Source organism: Corythoichthys intestinalis, chromosome 18 (assembly GCF_030265065.1).
Source record: "Corythoichthys intestinalis isolate RoL2023-P3 chromosome 18, ASM3026506v1, whole genome shotgun sequence".
In the NCBI taxonomy this organism is placed as follows: domain Eukaryota; kingdom Metazoa; phylum Chordata; class Actinopteri; order Syngnathiformes; family Syngnathidae; genus Corythoichthys; species Corythoichthys intestinalis.
This window is the reverse complement of record NC_080412.1, coordinates 10459309-10477008: the sequence shown is the minus strand read 5'-3', so window position 1 is coordinate 10477008 and position 17700 is coordinate 10459309. Positions and strand designations below refer to the sequence as shown.

Sequence of the window (17700 nt, the reverse complement as noted above, 5' to 3'; positions counted from 1 at the left end):
AATGTGAATGGATTCACCGAGCTGGTGTTTAAATCCACGCAAGTTGATTCGGTCTTCACATTTTTTGGAGTTTTTGGTTTCCGGAAACGTATGAAGAAAACTACCTTCATGTATCGTAATGTCTAGAGTCGTTTCTACAAGTTCCAAAAAAGCAATGCGTGATCGGCATGTTCGCTTTTGAAAGATTACACCCAGAAAAGTGGCACAAATTACGTTGTTCCTATGCGAAGGCGGGTCTACAATGTCCCACTTCGGCTTTACTTTCGCTTTACGATGCGACGTCACGGTCTAAAAATAGCATGCGTTCGGTACGCCATTGCGTGCCCGCTTGTGCATAATGAAATGTCTCAAGTGGGATTGCTGCAGAGGCTATTGACATGAGGTTTTGGACTTTTGCCTCGGACAGACGACTTCTCATGGCCGTTTTGATGTTGTTCTGGAGGCTGAATCCGCGCTCTGCGGCCACACTGGAGACTGGGATTACAAGCGCCACTTCAGCCAAAGTTTTGAAATCAGGGAACATTTCACCAAGTGACCTGATCAAAAGTCGGCAAGACTCTCTGAACGAGGGGTTTCCTGAACGGAAGGAAATCCCGCGGCATGCGCTCCTTCTGAACCAGTGGTTCACCTGCACCGGTCTGTGACCCAGAGGCGCTCCAAAGCCTCCTGTCCTTAACTCTTCAATGCACTGTCAGCACTCAGCACCCGGATAGCGAGACGCATCAAAAGAGACAATAGCTAATTGATATGCTCACTCGCCACCCTGTGGTCTGGGGTGTGAATTGCAACCGGTCAAAATGACAGACGGGCTTCAGTTTTTTCCGTCACCGTTTTTAAAAAACGGTCAACGACGGAAAATATTCGGTTAACGCGACCCCTGCTCAGGTGACTTGAAGTTCCGCTCTGAGACCCCCCAATTTGGCCAACTTTCAAAATTGGCCGATATGCATGTGTGATACATCACTGGAAAGCTTAAAATCTCAATTTTGAGAAAAAATTTGAACAGGAGGGCATTTAAAATTTTTTTTTTTTTTTTTTAAACAGCAAAACCCTATCTGGAGGTGAGAGCATGCGAGAGCAGAATTACAGACGCCATGACTTTAACGAGATATTATCGCATACTTACCTTGTTTCGATCCAAAAACTCCATGTAGCATGTATCACTGAGTGTCAATACACAGCTGTGAATGGCCAGAGTTGAATTTTTGTGGATTTTATGGGTGAAACATGGTAATATAACAAGAGTTGCAATGCAGAAATCGCAGAAACCAAGGAGTGGTCGAGATTTTCTTTTTCATAAATTTTCCTTTTCAAATGTTTTTTTTTTTCAATTTTTCTTTGTTTGGATCGATTATTTATCATCTGACATATCGGAGAAAATGCGACAGTAACGAAAAAAAATACAATTAGACTTTTTTACACACACCACTTTTTTAATTGTGACATAATTTGTTTAAAAGTTTAAAATAAGTGAGTGAATATAATTTTAAAGTCTGTATAGATATAATTAATTACCTTCGTTTTATGGCTGGTTGAAACAAAAGCGGTTGCGCGACGTCTGTAAACAGGGGTTTTCAGGGTAAAAAGGACAAATTAAAACTAGTTCGGGGGCTTAATGCACCATGAATCTGCTAAGGCAGCATATAGACATATTGTTCTATCAAACACAACAGTTGTTTTGGCTTAAAATACAGCAGTTTCTTTTTAAAGAGTGCAAGAACAGAAATTGCTTTTTCAGTCTTTTCTGTGTTTTCCGCCATCTATACAGTAAATACATACAGTATATGGATTGGTACCGAGTGGTATTGGTATCGCCCAATACTGCACAGCCAGTTATCGGTAACGGGGCCAAAAAATTGGTATCGGTTCAACACTAGTTATTATGTTCTGGTGTTTTCTGTCATGGGGTCATATGGTGTATGGGGCACAAGAGTAGCAAGTGTGGAACATAATAACTGTCTCTCTCATTCTTCTCCACGTCGCTCGCCACAATATTATACATAAAGTGATGTAAAAGCGATTGCGCATTAACCCCTTTATGTTGTCCTTTTACTATGACTACATTCCAGCTGCATCTCTATGGAAAGTATGTTTTATCTGCCATTTGGTTGTATTGTGTTCACAAACCGGAGCAACGCCGGGCCATACTGCTAGTTTGATTTAAAATCTAAATCAAATGAAATCTAGATACAACTAAAATTGACATGCAATAACCATTTCAGTTAATACAACTGATAAAAGAGTAAATGCTAATATGGGAAAAAAAAACAATAAGTAAATCCCATGCACCGGAATAATGATATATTATACTACATTACACTACATCTATTGTTAAAAAGTCTGGTGGTATGCAGATGAGCGGTCACCCAGCCTAGTAAAATTTATGCAGGGGCGTCTTTGTCCTCAGAGTCACGGCTATGACAGGTGACGGGCATACAAATGACAACTTGTCATAGCTCACAATGCTCCGTGACAGCGTGCCCTTTTAAACACGTCAACGCTTCGTACATATCTTACATACCTGGAAGAGGAAGGCGTCTCCGGCTGAGTTGCTGAGACAGAAGACAAAATCTTTCTTGGGGTGTTCAGGCACCGCTTGCACGATGGCGTTCTCGGCCCACAGCGAGTGCTTTGGAACGCTGTTATGGTCGATGCCCGAGCGGCCGTCCGATTCGTACAGGAACAACGTGCAGCCTGGAATAAACAAAAACAGCATCAATTAATTGCTTTTTAACAAGTTGGCTGCCATTGACTGCGTTCGACGTCCAATGTATATTGACTGGGAGGGGCGAATGAACGTTCGTTCATTCGCCCCTCCCAGTCAACATGCATTGAACGCGACTGTAGTCAATGGCAGCTAACGAGTCAATGTTTGTTTTCTGACTGTTGCAAGGGCAAATATATCGTGACAGCGTGTCCTCCAGATACACACTCCGCTAGAAGTGATTAATTCATCTGCATGGAAGCGGGGCAGACGGTTGTTGTGCATTTCCCCAGGATTTGACGGATTAGACGCAGACACCAGCGTGAAATTAAAAACCGACAAGAACACCGCTCAAGGTCAGACGGGCCGAGATGAGATCGGACCTTTTAGCGAAACCCAGTAGTGTTTCCACTTGCGTCTGGCGGCCGGCTCCACTTTCTTGTTCTTCTTGTGCACCAGGAAGTTCTTGACGGCCAGCGCTCCCGCCTTGCGCACCGTGGCGCCGTGGGCGCGGGCCGCAGCTGCCGCAGACTCCGACAGGTACACGGTGCTGAGCGTGCCGCTGCTCCGTTCGTCGCTGACCGCCGAGCACGCCTCCTCTGAAGGGTCCCGGCCTTGGTGTGTCTGAAGGAGGAAGAGGCGGATACAAATTGGAATCTTTTTGTAGTGCGTGAAGGGCACTTTGAGAATAATGACGGATAGAATTGAATAAACATTTGCATGCAAGGAGACAGTTCACATAACATGACAGGTGGAAGAAATACAGTGAAAAAAATAAGTATTTGAAAACCCTGCTGTTTTGCAAGTTTACCCACTTAGAAATCATGGAGGGGTTTGAAATTTTCAGCGTGGGTATATATCCACTGTTAAGAGAGATAATCAAAACGAAGAATGCAGAAATCACAATTTGCAATTACAGAGGTCCAACGTTTCTTGTAGTTTTTCACCAGTTTTGCACACACTACAGGAGGGATCTTGGCCCACCCATCCGTCAGGTTTCTGGGCTGTCGCTGAGAAACACAGAGTTTGAGCTCCCTAAAAAGGTTTTCTATTGGGTTTAGGTCTGGAGAACGGCTAGGCATAGGCGGAGTTTGACTTTTGGGGTGGGGGGGGCACGACATGTTGATGACCCCGAAACGCAGTGTCAGCAATAAAATTAACTTACAAGAATATTTATAATAATAAGTTGACAATGAGCGTTTTTTGTTTCCCATCATTCTTGAGGGGAATTCTAAATCAGGCTGCTTAGGCAATACTTTTCACCAAGATCGTCAACCATTGAATATGGTACGCCCGCCGGTGTCATGCCAATGTAGTTACCCCAGTCAAAAATTTTATCCCCTGGGCGGAGCCATATGGAGGTCAATTTGTGTCTCTATTATTCAATCAAAAAAAAAAGTTGCTTCAATCAAAATGTATATTTTCAATCCCAAAAAAAAAAGTCGCTTCAACAACAAAAAAAATGTTTGAATGCAAAAAATGTGTGATTGCAAAAATAAATTTGAAACTCAAAAAAATGCATGTGACAGCTATTTTTCTTTGTATTGCTTTTTTTTTTTTTTTTTTTTTTTTTTTTTGGATTGAAGCAACTTTTTTGATTGAAGTAATGTTTGTGTTTGGGCCACATTTTGGCTAGGATGTTTTTGTCTTTATTACTCAATCAAAAAAGATATATTTTCATAAACAAAAGTCACTTCAATCAAAAAAAGAAAAATTTCAATCATAGAAAACGTTTTTGAGTGCGAAACAATATTTGAGATTGAAACATTTGCCTTTGAACACTTGATTTTTCATTGAAAATTTTTTATTTGATTGAAGCAATCCTTTTTGTGATTGGGTTAGGTTATGGGTAAGACATTTGTGTCTAAATCATTCAATCCCAAAAAAAGTTGCTTCAATAAAAACTTATTTTCAATCAAAGAAAAAAAATCATTAGAAAAATAAAATTGCCCTCCCCTATTTTTTTTTTTTTTTCGTGAAAATTATATGCAAAGCAAATGGCTGTCTGAGGTGCTAGTCACATGATCTGTTTGAAAAATAATTTTGACATTTTGACAAATCATTGGCTAAAGGCTGGGTTTATCCCGCCCATCAGACGCTGTGCGTCTCTGGGGGTCTATGAGCAGTGAGCGGTGCTCGGCTGGTCCTGACGCACTGCTTCTCTGCATGATGATTGTATCTGTCTGAGGCTGAATCCCTTTTTGATTGACAGCGAAATGAGCAAATCAGCAATCCTGTCGTATTAACAACCACGGGAGACATTTTTCAATTTTCATTCCATTGTTCTGAGTTGAACAGGAGACTTTCATTATCATTCTAGCGACACGTGCTCTGTTGAAAATGACTAGCGAAAAATCAAGCTTCTGTTTCTGCTGTTTTGTTTTTTTTATTATTATTTTATTGTAGCTGCTTGTGTAAGAGACTTGACTTCTGGCACTCTAGTTTCTTTCCCTACCGAGCAGCGGGGGCCGCTGAGCCCCTCCACAATCACAAAGCACTAACAGGCGGACACACATTAAGCTTTCCCTCACTCTAAGACCAGCATCCACCACTGCCTCCAATTCATTTGAACTGGGAGAGATTGACAGAAGGATCCTAGTTCAAATGAATTAGCCTTTGGCGTCAATGAGCCAATATGTAGTTAAAATGATTAACTGTGAGATGAATTGCAATTTATCGCAGAATGAATAATAATGAATTCAAAAGTAGTATTTAGCACACTTATTTGAAATCATATCTAATGAAATTTTCATGAATATTAACTCACAAAGAGACGAGTTAATGCGCAGTTCAAATGTAAGTTAACTCACGCGGCCTTACTTAAAACATTTGAGTTCAGTTACAATCATTCACTTCCAAACCCGCCAGTCAAAATGGATTAGAAGTATATAATGGCAGCCGATGATCTATTGGCACATTTGTTGATTTTTTTTTTTTTTGCTAGCTAAAATGAAAAAAAAATCCATACTCAATTGTTTTAAGTCTAATAAAGTTAAACTGTCATTAAGCCAGACAAAAAAAGGCATCATCTATTGTTTTTAAGTCTGATGGCTGAGTTCAACTGTACCTACACCAGACAAAGACCCTAATACGCTATTGTTTGTAAGTCTGAAAAAAAAAAATTCCACTGTAATTAACCCAAACCTGATTGTCCAGCTCCTTGCGGAAGTTTTCATAGACACCTCCGCCACCTCGCGCTTCCGTCGCGCCGGCGCTGCTGCTGCCGCTGTCACTCCCGTTCCCGAAGAGGGCACCCTCGACGGCCGAATATACAGAAAAGGACGCAGACATGGCCTTGCAGCGCCGTGAAAACGGCTCGCCATCTGCTGCTGTCTCCGCCTCAGCCTCAGCCACCACACCATCGATGCCGCTGTCGCCGTACTCACTGCCCTCGCCCAGTGCGGCTGAGATATCCTGTTGGAAAGAGGCGACATGTTGGGTGTAGCTTTTGTACAATTTGGTTATTTACATTAGCATAGATACTCTGGTATGTATGCATGTGTGTGCACTTCCGCTGAAATATTTTCCACGAGAGGTTCAGTGTCCTGCTAAAAGTTCATCTTTTAAGAAACTGAGACACTCTGTTCCTCCTCCATGTATTGCAGCCTTATGCATCTATTTATAGATGCCACACAACCCCCCAGACACACACAAACACTCGCACACACACAGCGGGTGAATTTGTGATGAGCACTTAGGGTGACGCTTGGGGGTTCTGGGAAGGCAGCTTTTCTTGTTGTGGACTTTTCTACTGATTGTGAGTACGACAAAAACTGTGGTTGTTTTTAACTAATCTCCTGCTGACTTGTGAGTCAATAAGCTTTCGCCTAAATTGAAAAGACAGATTTAATTAACTCATTGGCTGCCATTGGCATCCAATCCATTCGAACAGGATGGGTGGCAGCGAATGAACGTTCGCTCGCTAGTCTACTAGTGATAAACTAGCGCTAAACTCATTAAAATTCCCAGCAGAGGAATGAAAATAACCACAAAGAGTTGATATTTTGCAGCATGTTAGAACGAGAGGGAAATGAAACAAGGCAATATTATTAATTATTAAATATTATAAGGGTACAGAGAGCATAAGAAAAAACATCAGTACAATAACCCTAAATATAGTTAGGTTTGGTTGACAAGGCAGCTCCCACAGACGTTGCGCCACGCCTTCCCATAGGGGCTGACCATAGGGCCGAACGTTGAGTTGGCTTTCACTGTGATAAACTCAAACACACCGTGCGTTCTAACACCGAATTTAGGTGGAAATAGGACGAAGGCTTTACTGGATACAAGTAGGCAGGAGTGTCTCAAGAGTGATTTGGTCGAGGATTCAAGGTAATTATTATATTAAATAGCACTATTCATGCACTTGTGAAAAAAAAAAAAAAACAATGGAGAAAATTTGTGTAACTTTGGCTTGAAATATTTACGTAAAATGATAACTGCCAGTGTTTTGCTTTTAACCCAGAATCTAGACTGTTTAACATTCATATCGATAGAAATTCCGCGATTTAAACATTTATTTAAAAGAATTTTCAACTTAAAAAGCTCTTGGTTTCGTGACGGCAGCCATGTTGGATTACCCAATCCCGTAACTTTGTCTTGAAATATTTATGTAAAATGAACGATAACTGCTCGCTTTTTTCTTTTAACCAAGAATCTAGACTGTTTTACATTCATATCTATAAAAATTCCGCGAAAAAGCTCTTTTTTTCGTGACGGCCACCATGTTAGATTTGCCTGGTAAACCAGACTCACTGCTGTTCCAGCTAAAGAGTCTGGCGACCGTTCGGCAGATCAAATTCCCACGGCGGAGCAAGCCACAGCAAACAAACAGCGGAGTGGACCAATCAGGCGGACGTGCCTTTGATAAAGCCACAAGAAACTAGCACGAGGAAATAATCATACGAGGAAAACGGAGCACGGAGAGGTTTATCCAACATGGCTAGCGCGAGACAGACTGTTGGTTTTAGCGACTCGATGCGTTTTGGTCATTTAAAACTGAATTTACCGCGGATTGGAACTTATTCTCGGCTGTCCCGTTCGCCGTCTGTGTTGTTGTAGAGACGACTTCCAACGCGCAAGAGTGACGTTGCTCGTTAAGAACACGTCACGCAAATAAACTAATCTGATTGCACGAATTATTTCGTTCTGGCTCGAGAGGCCAATAAGGAGATAGGTCCCAGACTCTTCTCACAGTGTTTGAAAAACATAGGGAGAATAGTCTGGCGGTGCCAGGCAAATGTTGGATTACACAATACCGTAACTTAAATATTTATGTAAAATGAATGATAACTGCCCGTTTATTGCTTTTAACCAATAATCTAGACAGTTTTACGTTCATATCTATAGAAATTCTGTGATTTAAGCCTTTATTTATAAGAATTTTCAACTTAAAAAGCTGTTTGTTTTGTGACGGCCGCCATTTTGGATTTTGTATCTCTAAACAATGGCAGAACTCAACCTAAATAAATTGTGATTGTATACAGAAAACTGCAAATTTTGCTTTTGTGGAGTAAAATTAAGATGAGTCTGCATGCTTTCCTCAAGTATTAAGTTCCTTTTGTGAAAGGTGAGTGATTTATTAGTTGTTGAAAACTAAATTTTAAAAAAACAAGTTGCTGTTCTGGGCAAAAACTTATATGATATGTTAAATATTGTTATTGATCCTGAAAATATTGGTGATTATCTCTGCATTTGGTGATTTTTGTGCATCTAGCATAAAATTTTAGAATTTTATAGCCATTTTAAGTTTTGTTATACTTCTATAAAAAAAAAAAATCGGGATTTTATTAAGGAACAACTTTGAATTTTTTTATGTCGCTGCACATGGGGACTCATATATGCCTGTGGAAGGTGCCTGTTTTCGTTTTAAGTCGCTAGCGACTTTGGTTCTGAAAATATTTGAATTTTAAGTTTTTGAAAATAGGCCCCCTACGGATTGGCCCTGGCCCTGTTTTCCGTCGATTGTGAATTCTATGGTTTGGCTTTATATTTTAGAAAATTAAATAGCAGTCTCCTCCATGAGAATGTTATGTTTTAATAACATCCACGTATCAAATACAAATATTTAATTAAAAATTATGAATTATAATCAACATTGGTAAATGTTGAAATAAGCAATGAGGTCAAATTTTTGTTTACCTGAGTAGTTTGCGCACGACGTCCCTGAAAAACAGGTCGCGTGGGCGGGGCCGCCAAGCCCAACCCGGTCAGGCCCTCCGAGAGGCAGTGTGAACGTCGGCACGGGAGCGTGAAGGCTCCATACGCGCCGCCGCCTTCCTCCTCGCCCGTAGACATCGGCCCAGGGACGGAGTCAGCACCGTCCCGCTCCTCATCTCTGCAGTGGCTCCTGAGGCCCGCGCTCTGGTGGCTGCATAGGTGGTCTAGAGACGATGCACGCTCTGCTGAACCTGTCATACACGAGGGTGTGAAAATGTTACAGTAGAATTCACATCGGCTGCCATTGACAGTGACAGACGTCTAATCGTGTGGCTAAAATGATATCACTAGTAAATGTCTAATCCATTTGAACTGGGAGGCTAGCAGCAAATAAACAGCACTCTCATCCAAGGCAGCCAATGAGTTAAGTGTTCACCTTTTTGTCGCCTGGGCGATCGACTGAACTGAACGTCTTCTTCCTCTTCATCCTCATCTTCCTCTCCCCCATCCACCATCTCCTCTGTGCTGGTCATGTGTTCCTGACTAAGGTCCGACAGCGAGAACTCCAAGCTGTCCTCCCGCCACATGTCGGCCGACTTGGAGCGCTTCTTCTTGAAAGCTGAGCGCTCGTCGTCACGAGCGGACGCGTCCGCCTCGGACTCATCGAGGGTGGACGTGGCAAGGGCATCGTGATCCTCAGGCCTTAAGGTGATGTCCAGACGCTGAGTCCAATGCGGGTCGACGCCAAAGTCGGCCAGGCCGCCCGAGTCGTCAGCGTCGAAGGCTTCCGATGGGATGCTGGGTGTGCTGGAGGAACGTGTTGACGATGCGGAGTTGCGGTGCCGCTCCGGATGCTTGGCCGACATAGAGTGGCGAGGGCGGCGGGGCACCGGATGCTTGGCGACGGAGGACAGGCGGAGAGAGCGCGAAGACGCGTGCTTACGGGAGAGGTGGCCGGCCGAGACGCCGTGGATGGCGTTCTCGCCGTTTTGGCTCTCCACGTTTCCCATCGTGAGACTGGAGATCATGCAAAACTTTTGTCAGTAAGCCAGAAACACAAAGAATATTCAGAAATACATACATTTCTGATCTACAGCGACAGAAAACGTTCGGTTGAAGTCCATAAGAACAACAACAACCTGATTGGAGACGTGGCACAATAAAAATATCAAATATTGTTTGTGTCATAGTAGTGAAGGTATACTATTTGTTCTGGTGATTTCGATCTAGCTCAGATCACACTTTCGTGTCAAATTTTTAAGAAAATCAATAAATTCCACATGTTTGTTTACCTGTTGTCAAGGTTTGGGCCTTTGCAGTATAGCGGCCGCTCCGTTCAGCAAGTGCATGATTCTCCACACTACACTGGCAAAGCACCTTCGGATGGGACGATTAAGACCTCACGATGACCTGTGCCCCACAACAATGAAGCGTCACCAAAATGTGATGTAAAAAATAAGAACGCCTAATATGTAGTGTCCAATCATCCTTCTACATACGAGAACAAATTTTTAACCACATAGAATACAACTTTTTAATATGCAGTGATCCCTCGTTTTTCGCGGTTAATGGAGACCAGAACCTGCCGCGATAAGTGAAAAACCGTGAAGTAGCTCCCTCCAAATACTTTTTTTTTTGTGTGTACTGTATGTGTGTGTTCAATGTATTTATTCAGATTCAGCGTTGGAAAGATATATATATTTATATAAAAGACATGTTTTTTCACATTTTTTCCAATGTATAATTAACAAAAACTTGTACGTATAAATATATATATATATATATATATATATATATATATATATATATATATATATATATATACATATACATATATATTTTAATGTTTTTTAAGCACTTCAAATAAAATAACTATGATAAGTATTAAAGCAGTTGCTGTCCCAACGAATTATTTTTAAACAAGAATAAAGTAGAAAAACGCTTGTCTTTATTAAATGCTTCATTGAGTGAGTCCACTCAAATGCACTGAAGCTGCTCACTTACACACAATGAGTTTCCACAGCAACTGTTTAACCATTTAAATGATGATTAACACATACGGCGTTTTGGCTTCCAAGTATCTGTGGCAAGATCAAACATTTAACGTATGTCAATCATCATTAACTTTAATAAGCGACTCCAGCGGACTGCCTGACCAACAAAGAGCAGCAGGGGGAAGAGTGAGACTACGTCATCGGCACGGGACGGCTCATCTGTATATATATATTTATTTATTCATGTTTTAAAAATCCACGATGGATTGAGGGCGTGAAGTTCTAAGCGCGAAGTAGCGAGGGATCACTGTACACCTTTTTTTCCCTGACTTTTAAATTGAGCGCATAGTCATCACTCAAATATTCACCTCCAGGGTGTTCTGACTGATGTCCTGGGCATGACCAAATCCACCTTGGGCAACACAAAATGCCCTGAAAGACAAGAGGAAAAAAAGCATCAATAAAACGCATGGACAAGGGTAGGTCGCATCCACGCAGTACACCGAGTCTCAACATCAAGCCACATTTTTTTGAACTACACCCTGGAAACTCACAGCTCCACCACAAACCGCTCGGGCATGTGAGCACACGCCAACGCCAGCCACTCTGCACTCTTTAAAAAAAAAAAAAAAAAGACAAGAAAGAAAGAATGAAAAAAAGAAAAACTGAACTGAAGCTAACTAAAGCAGAATACAAGCATGGAAAAGTCTGTATCACAACAATGATGCAAGTTACATGTGTAACAATTAAAAGACTGCTTTGGACAATTGGTGACTTTTATGCGGACGCAAGCTCATAACGACATCATTTCTGTCATTGAGTAAAACAGCTTTGTGGGGTCATATTAAAGACAAACATTTGAAATGTTCTTGGGCAAATAGAAGATGGTTAACTTTTATCCTTTATAGTGCACTCATTGGCACTGTAAAATAATGAATAATAACAAAACAAGCTAAAGGATGAAGGCTGCCCTTTACTGGCTAACTCTCCATCATACCTTACAAGCAACACAGGCACCAATAAGTTCATGTGCCATCCAACTCCTAACCAGTGACGTGCGGTAAGGTTCATGGTTGGTGAGGCACTGACTCCTTTAGTGTCAGATTTCCAAATATATAAACCATAAAGGGTAGCTTATTCAATTGGCTACTGGTTATTTCATATCTCAGCAGCATTCTTCACAAAACACGCACACACGGTACATATTATCGATACGTAAAAGTAAGAAAATAACATGCATTTGCTCTACACCCTCAATGTGTTGGCCGTCGCAATTCTATAATTCATGCAACATAAATGAGAGTAAAGAGTGGTGTACAAAACCACAGAATTCAATTCTGACCTTTAGTGAAATATTCAGTTGTTTTTAAAACTTTTAATTCTGATACTTTAATCAATTTATTACAGATTGCTAAACAAAAAATGTGAAAAGAAAAACAAAGGATATTTTATTTAAATCCAAAATTTAGTTTTTAAATATTCTATTGTATTTTTCTTAATCTAAGCTCTTTTTTTGTTTTTATAAGATTGAAATGAAAACTGTTTGTGGTCTTGCGGCTGTCCTTCACCACAAAAACCGCCGTTACTTTGGAAGGGCATAGGTTTGGTCACAACATTCGGAGGGATGATATAACAGCATAACCTGCATGTAGGTACACTTTTTGCTGGGGACGGGACATTAATAAGACCAAACAGATTGCATGAAGGGGGCAAAGGGCCACATTTCTCATGTATATGAACCTAATTAATTAATAGGCAAAAATGATCAATGCAAAATAAATCCATCTACTGATAATAACTTTTACGTGCATTGGTTCAGATGATATACTGTTCGATTCAAACCTTTGTTTTCAAAAAATACTAAAGAAACATTTTGAAAACTTCCATGTCTGGTTTTTATTAGCAAGCATAATGAAAATAATTCACTTTATAATGGTAGGGTCAATTCTATCCTTACAACATATGGAACTATTGAAAGATCTAAATTCTCTATATAACTGAACATTATATCATGCAAAAAAAGGTAAGGTTGCTTAAAAGTTGGTGGGGACAATTTTAGCATCCTGAAAAGTTGGTAGTGTTATGTCCCTACCGTCCCTATGCAAACCTACGCCGTTTTTGTAAAAGTACTCCTTATTTTCCTTTACTTTAAAAAAATCTCTCCGCCTCAATGGAGAGGATTGCTTCAATTAAATCGTTCTGTGTTCTATTTGACAAGCCAGAAAACACAGTGGATATGTCCAAATGTCTAGCTAACCTTTCATCTTTCTCAGCAAAACCATGTAATCGTTCTACATATATGCCACGTTTAGAAGAGCTTACACGCTCATCGTTACCACGAAATGTTAACTCCTGTTTAGCTAGGATGCAGGTTGCATTAATGAGGTCTTTCAAACTCTTTCGGTTTTCCTTTACCTTGGCATGGTGGATGCTACCGTTGAGCTTCAGCTGTTTGTCAAAGCCAAATCGATCCTTGAGCTTCCAAAATTTTTAAAGCAATCAGGCTTTAAATTTGAGTGGTCGAGCTCTCATGTTTGCTAAGGCTTCGTGGTAGTTTTTTAATGTCACAATATCTCGTGTTAATCCAGACATTGGCACAAGTTCAGAAGAAAAAGGCAGGGAAAGCAGCAAAGGCGATTTTTCGAAGGACAGCCACATAGCCAGTCTTTTCGGGTGTAGCAGTCCGTTTGAAAAGCGCGAGTTATCTTCTGTCCCGTAGTTTGAAGCGAACCTTTTAGCTCCGGTGTTGTTAATCGCGTCCACTTTTGACGGAAAGTCCAACTTCACGTACGCCCTCTTTCAGTGCGGCAGAGTACTATCTGCCGCAACCTCTGCCTTTTCACTGCGGTTTTATTTCCCATCAGCAAAACTAAATATGTCGCTAACAAACATTAAACTTTAAGGGTTAAAGACATTAGCCAGACTATGGAAAATCAGGTCAAATAAACGTATCTGGAAACATTATAATGGCGACATGCAGATGTACGGCAACCAGCACGCTCCAATTCCATTTATCAACCCAGTTTGTTATGGATTGCGCATTCAGAGGTGAGGCTTTACTCGTTGCTGCCGCACCTCTCATTTCATTTCGTTATTTGAACAGGAAATGGGCAAATTCAGCCATTTTGACTATAAAACATGTTTGAAATGAGTCATACATTTAGAGCAATGGACAAATATTAATATAAATTTGATGCTATAATTATTTTTTTGTCATGATGACAGGTGAGGCTCTGCCTCACCTGCCTCCCCTGACCGCACATCACTGCGTCTTAACTATAGTTGCGCAATTAATGAATCACCCTTAATACGTATTTTTTTTTTTTTTTTTTTTTTTTTTTTAATCAGGGTCCGAGGATTCATCGACTGGCCCATTGTTCATCACTACCAAATTTCAAGACGATCGCTTTACAATTGACAGAGGAGTAGGACTTCAAATTTAGTGTCTATAAGAACAACAAAAGCCTGAGTGGCGACTTCACAGGCCTTCAGCCTGTAAAAATATATATTTTAGGGCTGTCAAAATTATCGCATTAAAGGGCGGTAATTTATTTTTCTAATTAATCACGTTAAAATATTTGACGCAATTAACGCACATGCCCCGCTCAAACAGATTAAAATGACAGCACAGAGTCATGTGCACTTGTTACTTGTGTTTTTTAGAGTTTTGTCGCTCTCTCCTGGCGCTTGGGTGCGACTGATTTTATGACCATGAGAATTGTGTAATTAGTGACATCAACAATGGCGACCTTCTATTTTATCTTTTGACTGAAAATTTTAGAAATTTTATTAAAACGAAAACATTAAGAGGGGTTTTAATATAAAATTTCTATAACTTGTACTAACGTTTATCTTTTAAGAACTACAAGTCTTTCTATCCATGGATCGCTTTAACAAAACGTTAATGTTAATGCCATCTTGTTGATTTTTGTTATAATAAACAAATACAGTACTTACATGTATGTACCGTATGTTGAATGTATATATCCATCTTGTGTCTTATCTTTCCATTTCAACAATGATTTACAGAAAAATATGGCATATTTTATAGATGGTTTGAATTGCGATTAATTACGATTAATTGATTTTTAAGCTGTGATTAACTCGATTAAAAATTTTAATCGTTTGACAGCCCTTACATATATATAATCATAATTGAGATCTGGCATCTGTGTACATATGTGGACATCACTTTCTGGGTCATGTGGGCCACAATATTGATATTTATATAGCAAATGTTAATATTGTGGTCTACATGACCCTAAATGTGATGTCCACTTAGGTGGATGACAGTTTTTATGGAGTTTTTTTTTATTAACAAAAATAGTCAATTCCCCAATAAAGGATGAAAAAATGTTTCATTTGGAACAAAAGTTACAAATATAGTGAAAAACCTCATTCTTAAAAATTATTTTCTCTCTACCAATGTGTCCTGTCAGATGCTGTCATATAGAATGTGATAATTTCACAAAGAAAGAAACTCTTTCTCGTGGAATAATTCAGCTAAAAACTGGTTGCTAGATTTCATTTTTGGCAAAAAAAAAAAAAAGGAAAAAAAAAAAAAACCTTTTAATTATCCACAATAAAAAAATCCTTCAGAAAATCGATTTACCGGCCAGGCCTACTTGGTGTTTATTGTCATAACTTGCAATGTTTTTGTAAATATTAGCATATCATCACTTTTGCAGGGAAAATCATTAAATCGAATTTAAAAATGTACCTCAAATAGACATGTGCTGGTTACCGGTTTTTAGGTTTACCGTGGCATGAAAACATCATGGGTTTTAAACTGCTAAAATTTTCCGTCATACCGTAGTACGATATGAGCTATTTGTATGTTCAAAAAATGCAGTGACAAATCCGTGGCTTGGAGACTCCCAGTTGTTGCTCTGTCCGGTGTCTGTTGCCATGTTGTAGAATAGACACAATGGCTAAAGGTCTTGAAACTACACCTGAGCTTTATTTTTTCCCCCCTCAAAAAAGACAAAGTCGCTAGTATGGGAGTACTTCAGCTACCGAAAAGGAACAGACAGCCGCGGCTTAGAGGAGCAAGGACAGTAGGACCTCCAACATGATTTCACACTTGCGTGACCATCGTCCGTCACTTTACACAAAATTCAAGCTAAGTACACGTTTTCATGAATGTTTTCCACCAGCTATGAGAGTTCACTACAGCTGGTTTAGTGTATCTAGCGATGGTAAAACAAATACTATGATGTAAGCTTCTTAATGAGGCAGATTATGTGGCTAGTTAGCATTCCAAGACGGCTGACTAGTTTCCTCTCAACCATTAACCTACTTTTGTAAAGTCTTCCACCATTGTAAACATCTGTTCAAATTAACATTTTCATAATACAGCCTGTGGTGTTTTTTTTATCTTTGGCAACTTTCTGTGTTGAGAGAGGGTGTGTGTGTGTGTGTGTGTGTGTGTGTGTGTGTGTGTGTGTGTGTGTGTGTGTGTGTGTGTGTGTGTGTGCGTGTGTATAATGTGTAAATAGTGATACGAGTCATACAAACGTGCTGTTTCTTGCGCTCGGTCTCCATTAATATTCAGCTAATTAATAATAATAAAAATAAATAGTAGTAGTGGTATGTGTTCTACATAAAATCAATTTGATCATACATTGTTTAAGTCCAGTTCTTTTTGTTGTTGTTCTAATGTTGAGCAACTTGAGCTGTGGTGTGGGTTTAGTCTATAAGTTCTTTTTATTTCAATTTTATTTAAATTCTTTCAGTTATTTATTTTTTGTTATTTTATTTATTTTAACATTATATTTATGTTGATGTTCCAATTTGCAAATATGTTCTGAAAAAAAAAAAAAAAAAAATCATGTTTTTTTTTTTTTTTTTTTTTGACCATACATCTCAACATAACACATTTTAGAGCTATAAATGCAATACCGTGAAACCGCAGTATTTTTGCTTAAGGTTATCATACCGTCAAAATCTCATGCCGGCACACGCCTAACCTCAACTAAAATTGTTCTATTTCCATGGTAGTATTTACATCTATCCAGCATGAGTCCCTGTCTGAAGACACAGCAGCACTACCAAAGTGTTGCATTTCCCTTCACATTGTTTACTCGCTTTTTGTTAGCTTTTCTCTTTATTTGCCCTCCAGCGAGGTGTGTGTGCATGTGGGGGTACGCAGCTATGAATAGAAAGGTGTGTCAGAAGAGGACGCTGGGTAAGGGGGCGAGTGAGGTTATTGTTGTCGAGCTTTGAGAGGATAAAAGTGTTTCTGCCTCCGCCTGGCAGCATGTTCACTAGCAGTATTATATCTAATCGCTGTCTGCTACAATAGAAGCTAACTAAAAGTCTTCTGCACCATCAAATGCCGTGACTGGAATTCACATTATGCTTGACAGGTGATTGGATGACAATGTGGAATTTCTAACACCTTTGAACGCCTGATTTAAAGGATTAAGTGTCATTATTAGGGATGATTACAGTCTTTGTTTTGGGAACTCAAACTCAAGCATCCAAGCAAGAAGCATATTTTCCACTACAAAGGTACACAGTCGAGTGTCAAGCTGTCAGAAGACTGACAGCAGATAAAACACAAACAACCATTCTGGCACGTAAAGGGTTTTCTGCAACAAGCAGAGATAGAATTATTGTTATTATCTTAATTTTTCCTTGGCATGTTTTTTGGTGTACAACATTGTCCTTTTTAAAAGAAGTAGCATTCCTACCGTGAATCATTCTTATATAACGACACTTTGCACTCCACCCACAAACCATAAATCATTATCATCACAGAGAGGTGCGCATGACTAAGTGCCATCGCCTCCTGGAACAACAACAACAACTTGCACCATCTGTGAAGACTAAGACAATCTT

At 39.8% G+C, this 17700-nt stretch overlaps 1 protein-coding gene across 3 annotated transcripts in view; it reads right to left on the bottom strand.

Moving 5' to 3' along the window:
* The window catches only part of tiam1a (TIAM Rac1 associated GEF 1a), a 98118-nt gene that overhangs the window by 51601 nt on the left and 28817 nt on the right, over window positions 1-17700 (bottom strand). Inside the window, exons 1-8 of one of the 3 annotated variants that reach the window (XM_057820240.1) lie at window positions 13273-13949; window positions 11226-11289; window positions 10156-10273; window positions 9300-9880; window positions 8846-9114; window positions 5849-6118; window positions 3088-3328; window positions 2529-2694 (exon numbers count right to left, since the gene is read on the bottom strand). In XM_057820240.1, the coding sequence (XP_057676223.1) occupies window positions 2529-2694; window positions 3088-3328; window positions 5849-6118; window positions 8846-9114; window positions 9300-9873 (1520 nt within the window). In that variant the 5' untranslated portion in view covers window positions 9874-9880; window positions 10156-10273; window positions 11226-11289; window positions 13273-13949. Of the gene's footprint in view, window positions 1-2528; window positions 2695-3087; window positions 3329-5848; window positions 6119-8845; window positions 9115-9299; window positions 9881-10155; window positions 10274-11225; window positions 11290-11411; window positions 13248-13272; window positions 13950-17700 lie in introns of those variants that run through there. The other 2 variants (XM_057820239.1, XM_057820238.1) reach the window with 2 other exon arrangements.